The 17,431-nt window shown below is 45.5% G+C and overlaps 1 protein-coding gene across 4 annotated transcripts in view; it reads right to left on the bottom strand.

Moving 5' to 3' along the window:
• LOC137437592 (tyrosine-protein kinase receptor UFO) overlaps positions 1 to 17,431 on the bottom strand; it is a 122,027-nt gene that overhangs the window by 95,023 nt on the left and 9,573 nt on the right. For 3 of the 4 annotated variants that reach the window (XM_078766081.1, XM_078766082.1, XM_078766083.1), the window contains exons 2-6: positions 16,999 to 17,203; positions 10,150 to 10,247; positions 3,226 to 3,402; positions 1,650 to 1,736; positions 1,171 to 1,286 (exon numbers count right to left, since the gene is read on the bottom strand). In XM_078766081.1, the coding sequence (XP_078622207.1) occupies positions 1,171 to 1,286; positions 1,650 to 1,736; positions 3,226 to 3,402; positions 10,150 to 10,247; positions 16,999 to 17,203 (683 nt within the window). Of the gene's footprint in view, positions 1 to 1,170; positions 1,287 to 1,649; positions 1,737 to 3,225; positions 3,403 to 10,149; positions 10,248 to 13,044; positions 13,262 to 16,998; positions 17,204 to 17,431 lie in introns of all 4 variants that reach the window. The other variant, XM_078766084.1, reaches the window with a different exon arrangement.

Genomic DNA, 17,431 nt, shown 5'->3' with positions numbered 1-17,431 from the left:
TCCCTTCTGGGCTGGTGCTCCTGCCTCACACTTAGCCCGGCTTCACGCTGTTGAAACCAAAGCTTTCAGAATCGTTGGAATCTCCCGCGATGAAGCTAACTCCAAGGGCCTTCCACTCGCTCACCGCAGGCAGGTTGGTGGTCTTTCTGTCTTCTACCGACTCCTCTCCGGCCTAGCTCCCCCAGCTCTGTCTGTGCTCTGTCCCCCAAATATTCCTTCAGGTCACACAAGATCTGCCTGCAACCCTCTGATGGTTAAACTGCCAAAATCAAGGCTCTCTGCTCACCTTCACCCTTTCATTCCTCTTTTCTCCCGCGTCTGGAACAAACTCCCCACTCTCTTCAATCCCACTCCTCCCTCCAGGTCTTTAAAACAGCTGTTCACCACCATCTCTTATCTTCCCCCATCCAAAACCTTGATCTTTTATACCCCATTAATTCACCCCAGATCCAATTTTTTGAAATACCGACTTTTTTCCTGAAAGTCCTAGCAGTATCCATTTGTTTTATATCTCTCCCACCTCCCCACCCCCCCCCCCCTTTCTCTGCCCCTTCCCCCAAGCCCTCTCCCTCCCACAGATCTCCCGATGTCCCTGTTCTCCACTGTTGTACTTGTGCGCTTCCCTCTCCCCCACCATCTTGTCTCCTGCTCCCTTTATTATATGTTTTATGTGTCCGTTTATGTTTTTTGTGATTAATGTTAGCTCTTACACGAGCCTAGATTTATATACAAAAAAAAACCATCAATGTGCGCCAACAACATTGAGGAGACCTCGATAAGGAGGACGTTAAGCAGGAGGACTAGTCTGGCAGCATTGGATGTTGGTGGATGTTAAAGATCCCGTAGCGTCTTTGACAAGATTATGCAAATTATCACCAGCACCCAGTATAAATTATTTTATTTAATTAACACCCTCAGTCGAACATGAAGCCTGGCGAGCCGGTTCCTGAAAGACTTGTGACAATAACCAACCACACAAAGAGGTGGGAGTAATTGCAGCCATTGAAAGGGAGTAGAGACTCATAACCTAATACTCAGGTGACTAATAGTTTTCATGCAATCTTCAGAAAAAACATGGTCATACATGGAGTCCGATTTCAAGCAACGCAACCATCTTTAGGGAAGTCTGCAACACGCCACAATGTCATATTGATGGAAGCTTACGAGCACCTGCACTTTGCAGCTGGTTATGGGTGAATGGCCATCAAAAGGAACTTCCCAGGAAATGCCAACGCTACGATTGCCTCGCTGCACGAGTCGCAGAAGAGACGGTGCTTCAGGAGGCACTGAGGAGACAAAAGACTATCAGTTACAACCTGGAGCAAAAATGATTCTGTAAACAGAGACACCATTGTTCACGTTTATGGAGACATGTTTTGCTGGGATAGCGGCCAAGAGCCAGTTCATTTCCCATGTAAAGTAGCAGAAATAACCAATGAGGGAATTTGTAGGTTCGAGTTCAGTCATAGTCCAATATGAAAATGAGTGTTGGGTGACAATCCGAAAAGGAAATAAACAAAATATTTCAAGACAAACCAAATCGAAAGTTAACATGAGCAAAGAAAACAAATCGAGACCATCATCTTCTGCTTTATATTTTCCAGATCTCCTTTCGGAGACGAAGGATGGCAACGACGACGATCACTCACCTTTTACATGGATCTTGACAAAGGGGGAGACCCTCACACCCTTAGAGTTAGAAGCATGACACGAGATTAAGCTGGACTGCCTGATGCCTGCACAGACAACACAATTATTCTTCACTTCGGCTCTAACATCAACAAGTTAAACATGCAAGAATAGGTCCAAGCAAGACCCACATGGGATTTAATAGGAAACGATCTAGACTGACTGAAGACCAGGAAATGGCTTTGGCTGCCTCGATGGACAAAGTTTTGCAATATATATATATATATATATATATATATATATATATATATATATATATATATATATATATGCATTGTTTCGTTTATGGGGGTAGGAGGGGTTTGAAATTACCTCAGAAGAGATAGAACTGTATAGAGTAGTATGGTCCATGTGCGAGTACGAAGCAAATCTCAAAGAAGTGAAGACACGTCAGCTTAAGTATTCTTTTTGCCAGCTTGTCAGCCCGAATGGCAGAAACTTTATGAAATGTGCCGGCTGATGTGGATTCCATGGGATATTTTTCTGGATCTTGGCTTTCCACACAAACTGCCAAGCAGCTATTTCTAAACACCTATACCCATCAGGGGAGGATCCAGGGAGGGAGCAACACCCGGCGTTCCCCTCCCCCCCTCCCCACCCTAAATCTCTCCCCTCCCATCCCATTCCATCAAAAGCGATCTTGTTTTTTTTTCACATGCATTAACGTGCATATAACCGAAGATGTGGTCTCGGAATGTGGGATCGCCCAATATTCCTCAGAACACAGCTGATGTTGACCGCAGCGTTCAACATGGAAATTATTTGGACAATTTAGTTTGCTCCCACAGTGGCTACTTGATGATTAAGAAATCACTGAAATGATTTGTCATGATTCTTTTCTCCAAACCATTCATGAACCAAGAAGTGGAATGGTATCCCAAATATCAGATAATCCAGAGTCCATATCACTGTTTGGCACTCGGTCCATGTTTTCAAGACCAAGGAACATGCTTTTGGACTGTGGGAAATTATCCAGGGTATACAATAGGCATCAAATGTGTTTTGGAGAAGAAGACTTTGTTACAAGTGATTCACATCGTCGAGATAATGATGAAAGCAAATGTTAAACTGACGGCAAAACCACAATTCTGAAGGTCACTTCCATGCCAAACCTTGTTCAATGTCAAACATGGATTTGTTTTCATCATTTTGTCATTCGTTTCATTATATGCAATGTCTGCTTTTCATTCAATTGGGCGTTTATGAGACAATAATTAAAATCGAGCAATTTTTTGTTTTTAGCCAAAAGAATTTGCAGAATTATATTTTTCAGTACAATGTAAATTTTTGCACCCCCGCACCCCAAAACCATGGATCTATGGTGCATCTGCCTATGATGCATTTTTGAAAGCGAGATCTCATGAGAATCGCCTACGAGGACACACAAAGCATGAACTGCATAAAGGAATGTTACAACAATATAATTGATCACCTTAATAAAGAACGACAAGGTCTTTCATGTAATCACCAAGTTAGTAAATGTAACAAGTTTATTTTCCCAAGTGAAAAAAAGATTATTTAGACACAAAACCATACCTGGAATGTCCAGGACAGAAGGAGAATATTCTTCAGTGTAACCAGGCCAAGGTTTGCCATTCAAGTGCCAGGATATTATTACTGGCTCTGGAGGGCCATGGGCCGAACACTTCAGGTTGAAAGGATGGCCAGGTAAAACGGCCAACGACGCTGGTTCTTCGATGAAACTGGGAAGCCCTAATGGAGTCAGGTGATGGAATGCAAAGAGACGTGGAGAGTGTTCAAGACCATTGGCAGGAACAGGACAAAATTTTTTGGTGAGACAAAATAAAAACCTGAGCTGTTAATCCAGGAAGGAACATTTCATTGTTTGACCTTTCAACTCCCCCCAACTCAACACATTCTCAGTCATTTACGTATGCTTCCTCCCATCTTCTTTCAATCAGCATCCCTCTCCTCCCCTTCCTACCCAAAACTCCCATACCCTCGTTTACAATCTCTCCGACCCCTTCTTTTACTTTTGTCAATTTTTTGTCTCAGTAACCCTCCATCATGCAAAGATAATATGTCGATGACCCCAAGGAGGGTGGCAGACATTAATTATTGGGAGATGAAATAACATTACAAATACAATTTTTTTGTTTGCCTGGTGTTGGCTTAGCGGTTAGGGTGCCGGCTTGGGATCCTAGGATCCTAGGTTCAAATCCTGGTCGATCGCTGAATTAACACCAGGGGGGTTGACTCAGCTTGTCATCCTTCTGAGGTCGGCAAATTGAGTACCAGCTCACTGGTAATTCCCTGTGTGTCGCAAGAGGCAACTAACAGGGTTGGCAGCAGGAAGGGCATCCGGCCATAAAACAATGCTTCAAAAAGGGGACCATGATGTCCCAAAAAAGGCCCAAAAAAAGGCCAACCCCTGCTCTGCAGGGAAAAATGGCCTCTTAAGGTGGTTCTTCTTTCTTCTTGTACACATTTAAAAAGTCATGAGAAGCTAAGCTGATGTGTCGAATATACAAGGAAGCCAACATGGGAGGAGGCCCTCTCGCCCAACATGCATGTGCTTTATCCACACACTTTTAATTTCACAATCTATTGATTTTCTTTGGTTCTGTAATACGAAGCCCAATCTTACCATTAATAAAATCTAACTTAAAAGCCACACCCATTATGCATCCCATTAAAGCTATACGCACGGAATTTAATGAAACCACAGAACTTGCACACAATATCCTGTTCTTCTTGAGAGATAAGATGAGACAATGCGGATGGGACAACTGGCTTTGTGCCCCAACCTAAAAGCATAGTGCACTCAAAGATTTGCACCCCCCCGGCCCCCCTGCCCGCAAGGACTGCGCCAGGACGGCAGTTTAGCTGTATTTGACTTGATGGGAAAAACAAATCCAACACCAGACAACTTGGAGGCAATCATGCCACCAACAAAGCTTGCCTACAACACCAGGGCTCTCATCCAAGTACTCTCGGGGTTCAATTTGAGAGATTTGATAGCTTGGTCGTTGAGATCCGATCATATCAGGCACATTCAAACCGGTAAATTCCTAACGTGACAACGACCCTGAACATTGCCATAGTAAGTGCGGGGGAGAAGTTCATGAAATGGAATGAAACAGGACCTGCATGGACCCAGAAATTATTGAGTTGTTTTCATGGTTCATCCTTTCAGTATTGTTACGTGGTCCTCCCGGTAACTACCTGGTCTTGGTGACCCCCGGACCGTGGGAGGGACCCCGCCAGAAAGATATATGGTTTATACGCTTTCGTAACGCAATCAATATGAATTCCGGTCAAGAAGAAACCCCACACCAAGGATCCGGAATAATCAATAATATATTCACTGAGCAATCAACAACCATCAACAATGCACAATCAATATTACAACCATGTGAACTCATCTACACAACTCTAAGATGGCCATCTTAATCGTATACATTCCTCACGTGAGCCCCACTCCTGACTCCCTCCGTGGTCAATGTCTCTCCTCTCCGCACACGGGCGGTTGAACGAGCCCCGGGCGGACGTGCTCTAAACGTGCCGTCTCGGACTGGGGCCGCGGCTGCAGCGCACCTCCTTGCCAAGCCACGGGGCAAACCCAGCGCGGCGTCCAACGTGCGCGAGGCCCCAAGTGCGACTCTTACGCGTCCTTGTAGATGGGCAAAACCCAGCACGGCTTCCGACTCGAGCGAGGCCCAACGTGCGGACCCGTACGCGTCTTTGTAGACGGGGCAAACTGTCCCGGACGCTTGGTTTCGTGCACGAACTCACAGTGACTGGACGTGTCCAAAGGTATTTACCGCCCAGGTAACTCCTCTCGCCAGACGTTTCGCAACGGCGCGTTTTCCGCGCAGCGTAAGGTCGATTCCACCTTCTCGTCGTCGCGGGCGAGGAAGAAGAATCCCCTCCTTTTCTCTCCTCGTGTCTTTTCTTTTTCCGTTTCCGGCCACTTCCGTTTCCGGCCACTGGTTCCGAAGGGCTCCTGACCCTCCCATCACAACAACCCTTAGTATAATACACACGGATAAGCAACCTGAATGGTAATTTACATACATTCACATAAATATGTAACACTCCCCCCCTTCAAGAAAGAAAGTTTGAACCCAGCGAAAACTTTCTTTGCCGGCCAATTTGGAGAAACAAACCAGATCACTCAACCCTCCAGATTATTCCCTCTGGACTAAGTACCAACAACGACATTGTCCCTGCCAAATCAAACTCCCTCTCATGACCCTCTGACTTTGACCGTCAGTTTCTTGGGAATGAAGGTTAAGGGGTTGATCCAAGATCCAAAGTTAGGCAACTCGATAGCACTTTTTCCGGGAGGCCAAGCCGAGTATTCACTACATGGATGCCTTTAGGAACGCGGAGTTCACGGTTAGTCCGTGCAGGAAAGTTCTCTACATGGGCGCCTTGAGGAACGTGGAGTTCACGGTTAGTCCGTGCATAAAAGTTCCCTGCCTGGACGCCTTTAGGAACGGCGTTCACGGTTAATTCGTGTAGGAATCTTGGCTCGGCGGCTCCGCCGCCTTCAGTGCTTCAACTTTTCAGAACTTCCCTAATAATTATGGTGGGACCACTGGTCCCTGTAGTCCCATGAATAGCGGTCTCCTTCTCGGCCACCACCAAAACTACCGCCCAGTTGTCCTCTCCTGTAGACCTCTCGACGCCTACGAAATGCCTTCCCTACTGTTATGGTCCGACCCTCCAAATCCTTGCCATTCCAATTCTTCTCTGCCTCTCTGGCGTCTTTTGTGCTGGCAAACGTGACAAAGCCGAACCCTCTTGACTGTTGCGTTTCCCAGTCTCTTACCAACCGCACTTCCACCAGCGGCCCATATCTGTTGAAGACAGAGGTCAGAACTTCTTCCTCTGTTTTGAAGTTCAGTCCCCCTACAAATAACTTGGCACTTTTGTCGCCATCCCGAGCTGGTGTGGCGTTATTTTCCCTGCTGGGCTCTTTACCAACCCTCAGGTTACCATAAACTTGACCCCCGGCCAAATCATTCCCAATAACCACAGATACACCCTCTACAGGAAGCGTGGCTTGTAAACCGACGGTGACCGGTCCTGACACCAAATCGGACTCCAAATGGATGACATGAAGGGGAGCACTAACACCGCCCCCGATCCCCTGTAAACGAACACTATCCCCCGTTGCCGTCTCCTCGGACCATGGCAAAATGCCTTCAAGCATTAAAGATTGATGTGCCCCTGTGTCCCTCAATATCCTAACCGGTTTCCGGTTAGTCGAGGCTCCATCCCGTGACACAAACCCCTCTGAAATAAAGGGTTGGTAACCCTTTTGATGGCGATTTCTCACAATGGCCATTGCGTTTGGAGTCGTAGTAGTCGGACTCCGCTCTGGGTCTTCGCTTTTCCTGCGGTAACAACTGGACATCAAGTGTCCAGGTTTCTTGCAAAAAGCGCAAGTAGGCCCGGAGGAAAAACTCGTGGTCTGCCTCGGGCCCCCCGAACTATAAGTTTGTCTTGGGCCCTCATCCCTCCGATTTCGAACCGGTGGGGTATCATAGTTGTCCCCATAATCCTCTCGAGGCCGCCGCCATGTATGGTCGTTCTCCGCACCTGCTGTTCCCCACCTCCCCTGCGGAGATCTAGGCGAGGAGTTAGGTTCGTGGACCCCTATTCGGTGGGTTAAGGCATAATCATCTGCCATGGTGGCTGCGTCCCACAACTTCGGTACTTTCTTTTCCTGCAGGTACACTTTGATGTCCTCGTGGACACACTGCTGGAATTCCTCCACCAGGATCAAGTCCCGCAATGTTTCGAAGTCTTTCCCGACTCCTTTTGACTCACACCACCGATCAAACATGTTTTCTTTCACTCTGGCAAACTCCACATGGGTCTCACTCTCCCTCTTCCTGGCATTCCTGAATTTTTGCCTGTAAGCTTCCGGAACCAACTCATAGGCTTTGAGGATGTGCTTCTTCAGTACCTCATAATCTGCACATTGGTCCATTGGTAGCGCCGAATAAATTTCCTGAGCTTTCCCCACCAGCACACTTTGCACGAGTATGGTCCATGCCTCCTCCGGCCAGTTTAATTGTCGAGCCACTTTCTCAAAGTGTGGAAAAAATTTCGCGACTTCTTTTTCACTGAACGGTGGAACCAGCCTCACATGTCTGCCCACATCCCAGGTTTTCTGGTTAGGTGTCGACCCCGTCAGCAAGGGTGGTGCCTCTCCCCGTTCTCTCATTAACTCCAGCTCCTTGAATTTGATTTCTTGCTGAAGCTGCATGTCACGTTCCTTTAATTCCCTTTCCGCTTTTCTCTCCTCTGCTTCGAGGTCCCTTGCAGCTCTCCTTTCCTCTGCTTGTTCCTTTTCTCTTCTTTCCTGGAGTTCTCTTTCCACTCTCCTTTCCTCTGCTTGTTTCTCTTCTCTCCTCTCCTCTGCTTTCCTTTCTTCCTCTGCTCTTTCCTTTTCTGCTTTCCTTTCTTCTTCTGCTCTTTCCTTTTCTGCTTTCCTTTCTTCTTCTGCTAACCTTTCCTGGAGTTCTCGTTCCACTCTCCTTTCCTCTGCTTGTTTCTCTTCTCTCCTCTCCTCTGCTTTCCTTTCTTCTTCTGCTCTTTCCTTTTCTGCTTTCCTTTCTTCTTCTGCTCTTTCCTTTTCTGCTTTCCTTTCTTCTTCTGCTCTTTCCTTTTCTGCTTTCCTTTCTTCTTCTTTGATCCGTTCCTGGCTCCGTAATTGTAACTCCAGTTTCCGGAGCTCCACGTCTTCTGGTTCTTCGGGTAGCCACTCCCAGGCTAACTCGTCCCATGTTCCTAATCCCACCATAGATTGTATCACCGTGGCCTGCAACTCTGCCTTCCTCAAATTAGTTCGGACCTCCAAGTTAAAATGTTTGGCCAATTTCAAGAGATCCGACTTTAGCAACGCTCGGAACTGTGCCTCACTCGGGGTTACCCCAAAGTTCTGTGCCACAAACGCCATGGTGCCTATCGTTAACACCTGTTAACCTTCACCCCAAGACTTTCCCCAATTTCTCAAAAAAAAATATTACCAATTAATAATTAATTAATAAATTTTAATTACCAAAAATATTATTATTTTATTATTTTATACACTTTTAGATCCCGGACGTAGACCCAATTGCGAAACCGCAAATCGTAATTTGGACGAGCCCCCAATTCTGTTACGTGGTCCTCCCGGTAACTACCTGGTCTTGGTGACCCCCGGACCGTGGGAGGGACCCCGCCAGAAAGATATATGGTTTATACGCTTTCGTAACGCAATCAATATGAATTCCGGTCAAGAAGAAACCCCACACCAAGGATCCGGAATAATCAATAATATATTCACTGAGCAATCAACAACCATCAACAATGCACAATCAATATTACAACCATGTGAACTCATCTACACAACTCTAAGATGGCCATCTTAATCGTATACATTCCTCACGTGAGCCCCACTCCTGACTCCCTCCGTGGTCAATGTCTCTCCTCTCCGCACACGGGCGGTTGAACGAGCCCCGGGCGGACGTGCTCTAAACGTGCCGTCTCGGACTGGGGCCGCGGCTGCAGCGCACCTCCTTGCCAAGCCACGGGGCAAACCCAGCGCGGCGTCCAACGTGCGCGAGGCCCCAAGTGCGACTCTTACGCGTCCTTGTAGATGGGCAAAACCCAGCACGGCTTCCGACTCGAGCGAGGCCCAACGTGCGGACCCGTACGCGTCTTTGTAGACGGGGCAAACTGTCCCGGACGCTTGGTTTCGTGCACGAACTCACAGTGACTGGACGTGTCCAAAGGTATTTACCGCCCAGGTAACTCCTCTCGCCAGACGTTTCGCAACGGCGCGTTTTCCGCGCAGCGTAAGGTCGATTCCACCTTCTCGTCGTCGCGGGCGAGGAAGAAGAATCCCCTCCTTTTCTCTCCTCGTGTCTTTTCTTTTTCCGTTTCCGGCCACTTCCGTTTCCGGCCACTGGTTCCGAAGGGCTCCTGACCCTCCCATCACAACAACCCTTAGTATAATACACACGGATAAGCAACCTGAATGGTAATTTACATACATTCACATAAATATGTAACAGTATTAAAAACTTCAGTCTGGGGTCTCTCGGGCCATTTATGATTCAGGGATAGCACCCTCCCTAGATCTTATACACTCACCATTTTAGCACGTAATAGGAGGTAATAACATACTTCTTTATGGTCGCAACAGTTGAGAGACAAATTGATGAAAAGTTGAACATTTAATCGAATATTTTTAATCTCCTTGTGCCAAAAATGAAATACAGTTAATAGTACAAGCCCAGCCAGTCAATTTAAGTCGGATAATCCAATCCGCAAGAAATGGCAATTTGGGGCCTAAGCATCATTGGTTCATAAATCAAAAATAAATGTAATAACGTGGTAAAAAAAAATTGGGAAAAACCTCAACACAACATCCAACCACAACCTTTTAAAATATGGGAGCAAAGATTTTTAGAAATATTCTCCTTATGAACTACTCACCTTGTATTTCTAAGAAAGCAGATGCCTCCAGGATGCTCACCTGGTCCAAAACCTTACAGGTGTACATCCCTGCATCCGAACGATGTACAGAGTCAATCCTGTGGGACACAGACAGAGATCTTCCAGAGCTAGACAATGCCATCAGATCAACTTTTGAGGATTTCATTATTTACTCGCTGAAATCTTTCCTCAAGGAGAATGACATGTTATTAAGTACACAGTTCCCTTCCACTTTATCCTGTGTGTTATTGTGTACATAAGGACACGGTCAGCAAAAAAGACTGAACATCGAGATCACATTGAAGAGCATCATGTCAACCAACAAGTATCGAGACACCCATGATAAGATCTTAACTCTCGAAGGTACCCGTGGAAATTGCACGTACAGTCGGACCCCGACATTCGCAGGGGATACGTTCCTGGAAAATGCCGCGAATGTCGGAACCATGAATGTGGGGCATTGTTTCAATGGAAAAAATGGGATATGTTCCCGGTGGTTTCCTGGTTCGTCGAAAAGCCGTGAATGTCAGGGCATTGTTTCAATGTGTAAAAGGGGGACAACTAATTGCACTAATAGATGCGGTGGAGTGTTTTCATTCTGTACAGTAAATCATGGGGAATGACGTGTTACGCAGTTGGTGGGATATCCCATGGAGCTGTTAAGAGTGGATGGTGGGATATCCCGCAAAGTTCGCTTATAGCGTGGCTGAAATATTTTTACGTGGCCGCAAAAAGTCATAAAAACGCAAAGCACGGGGCTGCAAATGTAGAAGCTTATGGCCAAGTTTCATCAAAATTGTCTGTGTAGTTTCAGAGAGGAGAGCAAATACCTATTTTGGGGGTGGGGGAGGGGGAGGTCAACCCTCCCCTCCCCCATTAAAGCCTTTAATTTGCTCAGATTTTGATGCAGTCAACACACCGTCGTTAGGAATCAGATTGTGGCCAGCTTTCACCAACATGCTGCGTGTAGTTTCGGAGAAGAGAGTAAATACGTATTTTGGGGAGGGTGGGGGGTGGGGGGGTCAACACACCCCTCCCCAGAATCCCCTTTAATGTGCTCAAATTTTAATGCGGCCAATACACCTTCATTAGGCATCAGATATGAAGCTAGTGGCCAAGTTTCACCAACATCATGTGTGCAGTTTCGGAGAAGAGAGCAAATAACTATTTGGGGAGTAGGGGACAAAAGCCACATGGATACCTCCTAGTTTGGAGGTGATGTGTTGGTATAATTTATGCCCATGATGTCAGCGTCATGTCATAGGGTTAGTGTACTTCTTTAGTTAAACACACAAACACACATATATATATATATATATATATATATATATGATGTGTGTGTGTGTGTGTGTGTGTATATATATATACACACACACACACACACACACACACACACACACACACACACACACACACACACACACACACACACACACACACACACACACACACACACACACACACACACACACACACACACACACACATCAGTACAGAAAGACAATTTATTAACAGTCAATATTTTCAAATTTTTTCAATTCCAGAAACATTTTGTTTACTGCTAACAACAGAGCATTCATTTGAGTCATACATACACTTGTTCACCAAACCACAATATTATGACTTCGTATTATGTTCCCACGGATGATACAAGTCTTACAATCCCCCTCCCCCAACAAAACAACCTAATTAACTCATCCACAAAAGGCCAAGCTTTGGAGTTATCCTGACTCTGTGGGTTACATTGCTGGAATGCCACTCCCAAGGCCTTTTCCAGCCATGCCGAGACCAGTGGGTGTGATGAAGGAGGGGAGACAGAACGAAGGGGGATCGGGCTCACCCAGACGGCTATGACGTCAGATGCATGTACAAAGAGGCCTCAGTTTACCGCAAACGTTTAGGATGTTAATTCAAGGTAAGAAATGAAAAAGAAAATGGTTATTGCATGAGACGAGGAAGGGGAAGAGCAGGTTTGCTATCTGGATGATCAGGTTAACACTCTCCTTCCTCACTGCAAGTTGCAGATCCTTACATACAAACACAAACGTTACCTCGACTAACATGCTGTGGGAATCTATTTTTACAGCAGCTGATATCTCGACATCTTAGATTGGTGTCAGAGTTTGTGCAACAAAATGAATGTTCTCAAAGCCCTATTCGAATAAACATATTGCGGAAAATAGGAGACCTTGCTTTGAGAAGGAATGTTAAAATGTTTGGCTTGTGTGTGCTCACATCTGGCGAGCCCAGCACCACCCCTCTCCTCCCAGCTCAAGACGCCACATTGATGGATCACACTTGCTTCGTTGCTTGTGCTTTTACATTCTAACTGCAACTAATACAACTTAACAAATCTAAACAGACAGCATGATTGTTCCTGCCAATAATGACGTCACTTCCTGCAGGTGAAGCGTTTGTATCACACTGTATTAATGCACCACTAATGCTTCATTGTATTAATGCTTCATCAGTGGGTAAGTAGAGTGCAGAGGTACAAATGTAGAAGGACATGAGGTGGTGTTGGGCACCAGAGTTGATAGTCTGTCGGGAAGAGCACCAGAGAACAGAGTCTGGAAAAGGGATCTACATGTGAGACAATATGGAGGTGAATGCATAAAGTGGAGTCGTACATTTCACTTGGAAAGGGTTTCTGGTCGAACGTGTTTGACATGGATGGGTAGGTGGATAAGAGGGCAGGAGGAAGAAGAGCAGAAAAGAGCTGGAATAGACTGCAAGGCTACCAGACCTGCTTGCGGTGTACAAGAAACAGACATGTCTTATGTCATAGGATGATTTCACAGCCTCAATGGCGCAAGATGGGAAGCAGAAGCACCAATCCATATAGGCTGGCAGGATCACCGAGAGGTGTGCACACTTGCCTCTGAGCTGTCTCACCTGGGTCAAATCTCGGCCCTCTCAGGTAGGGCGAGGCATCGATGCGTCTGTGCCGTTCCTCAAATGGATGTTAAGCTGGGTGTCGCATCTGCTATCATTAGTTGGTGGACATTGAAGATCCCACGGTGTTCTTTTTGAAGATCAGGCAAGTCCTTGCCGGCACTCTGGCCAAATTCCTGCTCTTAGCTACAGGTGGGGCAGAGTACGGTCACGCTCCCTGTAATGATGCAACATGCAGACAAATGCTGCATATGAAATGAATGGGAAAAAAAAATTAATGAACCAATCCACAGGGTGATCCATATACCAAGATTCTTAACATACACCAGTCATGTATACCATGATAAGCTGAGGATAGCAGAGGAAGGCCTCAGCCCTGTGGAGATGGCACAGCCAAGAGGAATGGAAATGGAGAGAGTTTTCTACGTCCTGCGACACAAATTATCTTGTCATTGGTGGAACGCCATTTCAACACAAGTGTATATACTGTTAACTTGGCAGTCCATGGAGTGGGTGGGAAAACAGTCAACCTGATTGATAACTTTGCTATTAATGTGAAATGGCGTCTCTCCCGAGGATGTTAGAGTGCACCATGGAGCAGACATAAACAGTGACCACTTCTTACGACTGGGAAAAGTAAAGATAAAACTGAAAACCCCATGGCAGAAGACTTGATGATGAGAAACTGAAACACGCAGCAGTGCGTCAGGAGTTCCAAGTAAAAGTGCAGAACAGATTTGCTGTCCTAGCAGATGAAGATCCTGAAGAATTATGGCCATGCTTGGTGTGATGACTGACGCTGCAAAGGAAACACTCCGCTACAAACATTTCCGCCAAGGAAGAATGGATAAGCACGGCAACATATGACTTGATAGAAGAGAGGAAAGAGCTTCATCAAAATAAGAGCCTTCAAGTAAAAACGGATGAAGATCGAAAAAAAAGAGGAGGTTGGAAAGCGCTGTGCCAGGAAAGATAAGCGATGATGGTATGATACAAATGCCAAAGAAGCGGAAACTGCTGCAAAGAAAGATGATACAAAAATAGTATACAACATTTGTAAACAATAATTGACAAATGTGTCATCTCAGCCAAACATCTCGATTAAAGTTAGCGATGGAACCATCTTGGCAACAGAGGAGGAGCAAAATAAAAGATGGAAAAAGATTTTGAAGAGGTCTTGAATAGACCCCCTCAAACACAAATATCGGATATCAACGTAGACCCAGCTGTGCTGCGTGATGTAAATGTCGAGACAATTTATCAAAGAGAAGTCGAGCAAGGAATCAAAAAACCGAAGGCTGGGAAATCATGAGGAGCTGACAAGATCACTACAGATGCTGAAAGGTGGTGGGTAGAGTGGTTGCTCGAAAACTGTTGAAGATATGCAAAAATGCAGGGACGGAAGAGCATTGTCCAGTGGAATAGAAACCATCAAACAAGGCATTGTTGTATTTCTCTTAGAGAAAGGAAATCTCAGAATGCAATAATTTATGTGGCATCACATCTACAGACTTGGCATTTAATATGGAATTTTTTTTTTTTCTTGACTTGGGTTTACTTTCTGCACTCAGTATATCAATCTGGTGAGTTTCTTTTACCCTTCGGTGATGTCTTTGTTCAAAGAATCATGTCACTGATTGTCTTTCGCAGCAAGAAGTCAATAACAGGATTATATCACAGGTGGCATGACAAAATGTAAGGACAGGTACATTTGACGATTGGCTTCACAATCGGGTATATAAGGGTTGTTGCGTTCTGTATTAGTGGAAAACAACTGCTGCACATCTAAAAAAGTTATTGCCGCTTCCTCTGGAGATGGTCCGTCAACTCGACAATGCTGTTTGTCATGGAGTGGTGGCTTTACGAAATTCTGGCATGAAACAACGTGCTATTGCTCGGCAGTATGGCATCACTCAAGGTCAGGTGTCAAAAATCCTGAAACGAAATGCTCAGAGGGGTGTCCCTACTCCAATACCGAGGCCAGGACGTCCACGCAGAACCACAAGGAGAGATGATCGCCAGCTGCACCGGTTAGTCTGCAATGGCCGTACCAAGTCAGCTAATTGGCTTCGGGCTGAGTGGCAGCATCTGACAAATGTGCCTGTATCCAGAAGGCTAGTCAACCAACGACTGGTTCAAGCAGGCTATCGTGCCAGGCGTCCCCTGAGAAAGCCACGCCTGACCAAACAACACCACCAGCGCCGATTGCAGTGGGCCAGAGAGCACCGTCAATGGCAGCCAGAACACTGGAATCACGTGACCTTCAGTGACGAGTCTAGATTTCTGGTCTATCGTCAAGATGGCCGCGTCCGAGTGTGCAGACAAGTGCATGAAGCCCACAACGAAGATTGTATAGTGCCAAGAGTCCAAGCTGGAGGTGTTGGGGTGACCGTTTGGGCTGCTTTTCATGCAGGGGGCAAAACTGACCTGGTTGTTCTGAATGGAAACCTGAACCAGTTCAAGTACAGGGTCATTCTGGAAGAAACATTGCTTCCATTTGCTCGTGCAGCCTTTCGAGGAAACTTTGTCTTCCAAGATGACAATGCATGGCCTCATCGTGCTCGCATGATCCAACACTTTCTTGCTGACCGTGGTGTCGAGCATATGGAGTGGCCTGCCATGTCCCCGGATATGAATCCGATAGAGAACGTGTGGGCAGAATTAACGCGTCAAATCGACAACTTGGACCAGCAGCCTACCTCTGTGCATGAATTGCAGCAGGCTATTGTCACTGCATGGCAAGCGATTCCTGTCCAAACTTTGGCAAATCTCGTGAACAGCATGCCTCGATGTGTATGTGCTCTCCTGAATGCTCGTGGGGGTTACACGAAGTACTGAACTGTAATTTTACTGTCCGTAATCCCAGTCATAATTTAGCTTTTGTTTTTGTTGAAATTTTTTTTGGCTAATGTGCAAAATAAAGAGATACTTCTGGAAAACGTACAGAAGTTTAACACAGTACTGTCCGTGAATTGAGTTCGATATCAGTTTACATCACTTTCAAGGATCAATTTATTTGCTTCGAAATGTCAAATGTGGTTTTTGTTTCTTTTAAAGGTCACATTAACAAAATCTAGAATAATTTCAACATAATTCCAATGAACTTTTGGTTCTAAGTCATCTTGAAAAGTAAGTTCACCCCCACAAAAAAAATATTCCATATTAAATGCCAAGTCTGTATTTCAATTCCAAGCAAAGTCTTCTGTATTGGCATTTGAACCCGTATTCGTTGTGATATGGACAGAGTTAAAGGAGGAACAAATAGGTTTTCATCTGGTAGATCCTATTCAGAGTAAATATTCAATCTCAGACACATAATAGTTGTGCAGCTTTTCTTAGTTGCTTCATGCAACTTTATTTGGCTAGAAGAGCATGGGGGTTAATTTATTGAAAACCTAGCCACCTGGGTTAATTGAGCCGATTGGTTATTTCCTTCAATTACGGGTGAGACACATGATTGGGTCTTGTTATCTATGTGCTAACTGCCATTGGCATTGCACATGGTGCATGCTTGGAAGCCTCAATAGTGTGCATTTCCTTCTGTGCCATCAATGATGATTCGTCAATAAGCGATGATGCCATTCCAGTGGCTTTGGGGGGTGTGCAACCTGGGGATTCTCATGTATGTACTACTTTTCTATGTATGCGGCTGTGGGAGAAACCGGGTAGGGTTTGAAATGACAAAGGGCTTAACTTATGCAGCCATATGCAGCTTTCTTTGGCTGAAAGAGCATGGGGGTTAATTTGCTAAAATCCTAGCCACTTGGGTAATTGATTAGGTGAGAGCCGATTGGTTATTGCCTCCAATTACGAGTGAGCTTCTACCAAAAATAACACCTCCCAATCCCATGAACATGACTTCATATTGAATACAATCTCCAGAATATAACATTGCAATGAACAATAAGCGCCCAGATATTAAACATCATAATAATGTATCCGGACACCACCTACTTCAGCATGCTGACAACATTGTATCGACCGGAAGGCAGTGGCAAAGTGAACTGTGTGACGTGATGAGCACCCGATGCTCCGAGGTCGACACCGTCATGTATCCAGCGCATCACCGCGGGCGTACCACTTTCAGCAGAGCAGTTTAACTTTGTCAGCTTGCCAACAGACACGGTAGCATTTTGAGGTTTCTGTTTGAAGAAGAGTCCTGAGATAAAACGAAACAAGTTTTGGTAACAAGAAGGGAAGAAGAAATGCAAAGGAGGGGAGCGAAGTTGGGAAAACAGAGAAAGGAGGGTGAGGGGTAAATAGATTTGTGTGCTGGTTCCAGTGAACGAGCTATAAGTACTCACAATTGAATTATCATTTGTTAAAAAAAATGGAAAATTAGATTGTCAAACAAAGCTCACAATTTTAGGATAAAATATTGTACAAT

Source organism: Myxine glutinosa, chromosome 12 (assembly GCF_964187855.1).
Source record: "Myxine glutinosa chromosome 12, kmMyxGlut1.1, whole genome shotgun sequence".
NCBI classification, from domain to species: domain Eukaryota; kingdom Metazoa; phylum Chordata; class Myxini; order Myxiniformes; family Myxinidae; genus Myxine; species Myxine glutinosa.
This window is presented reverse-complemented; position numbering and strand designations above follow the sequence as displayed.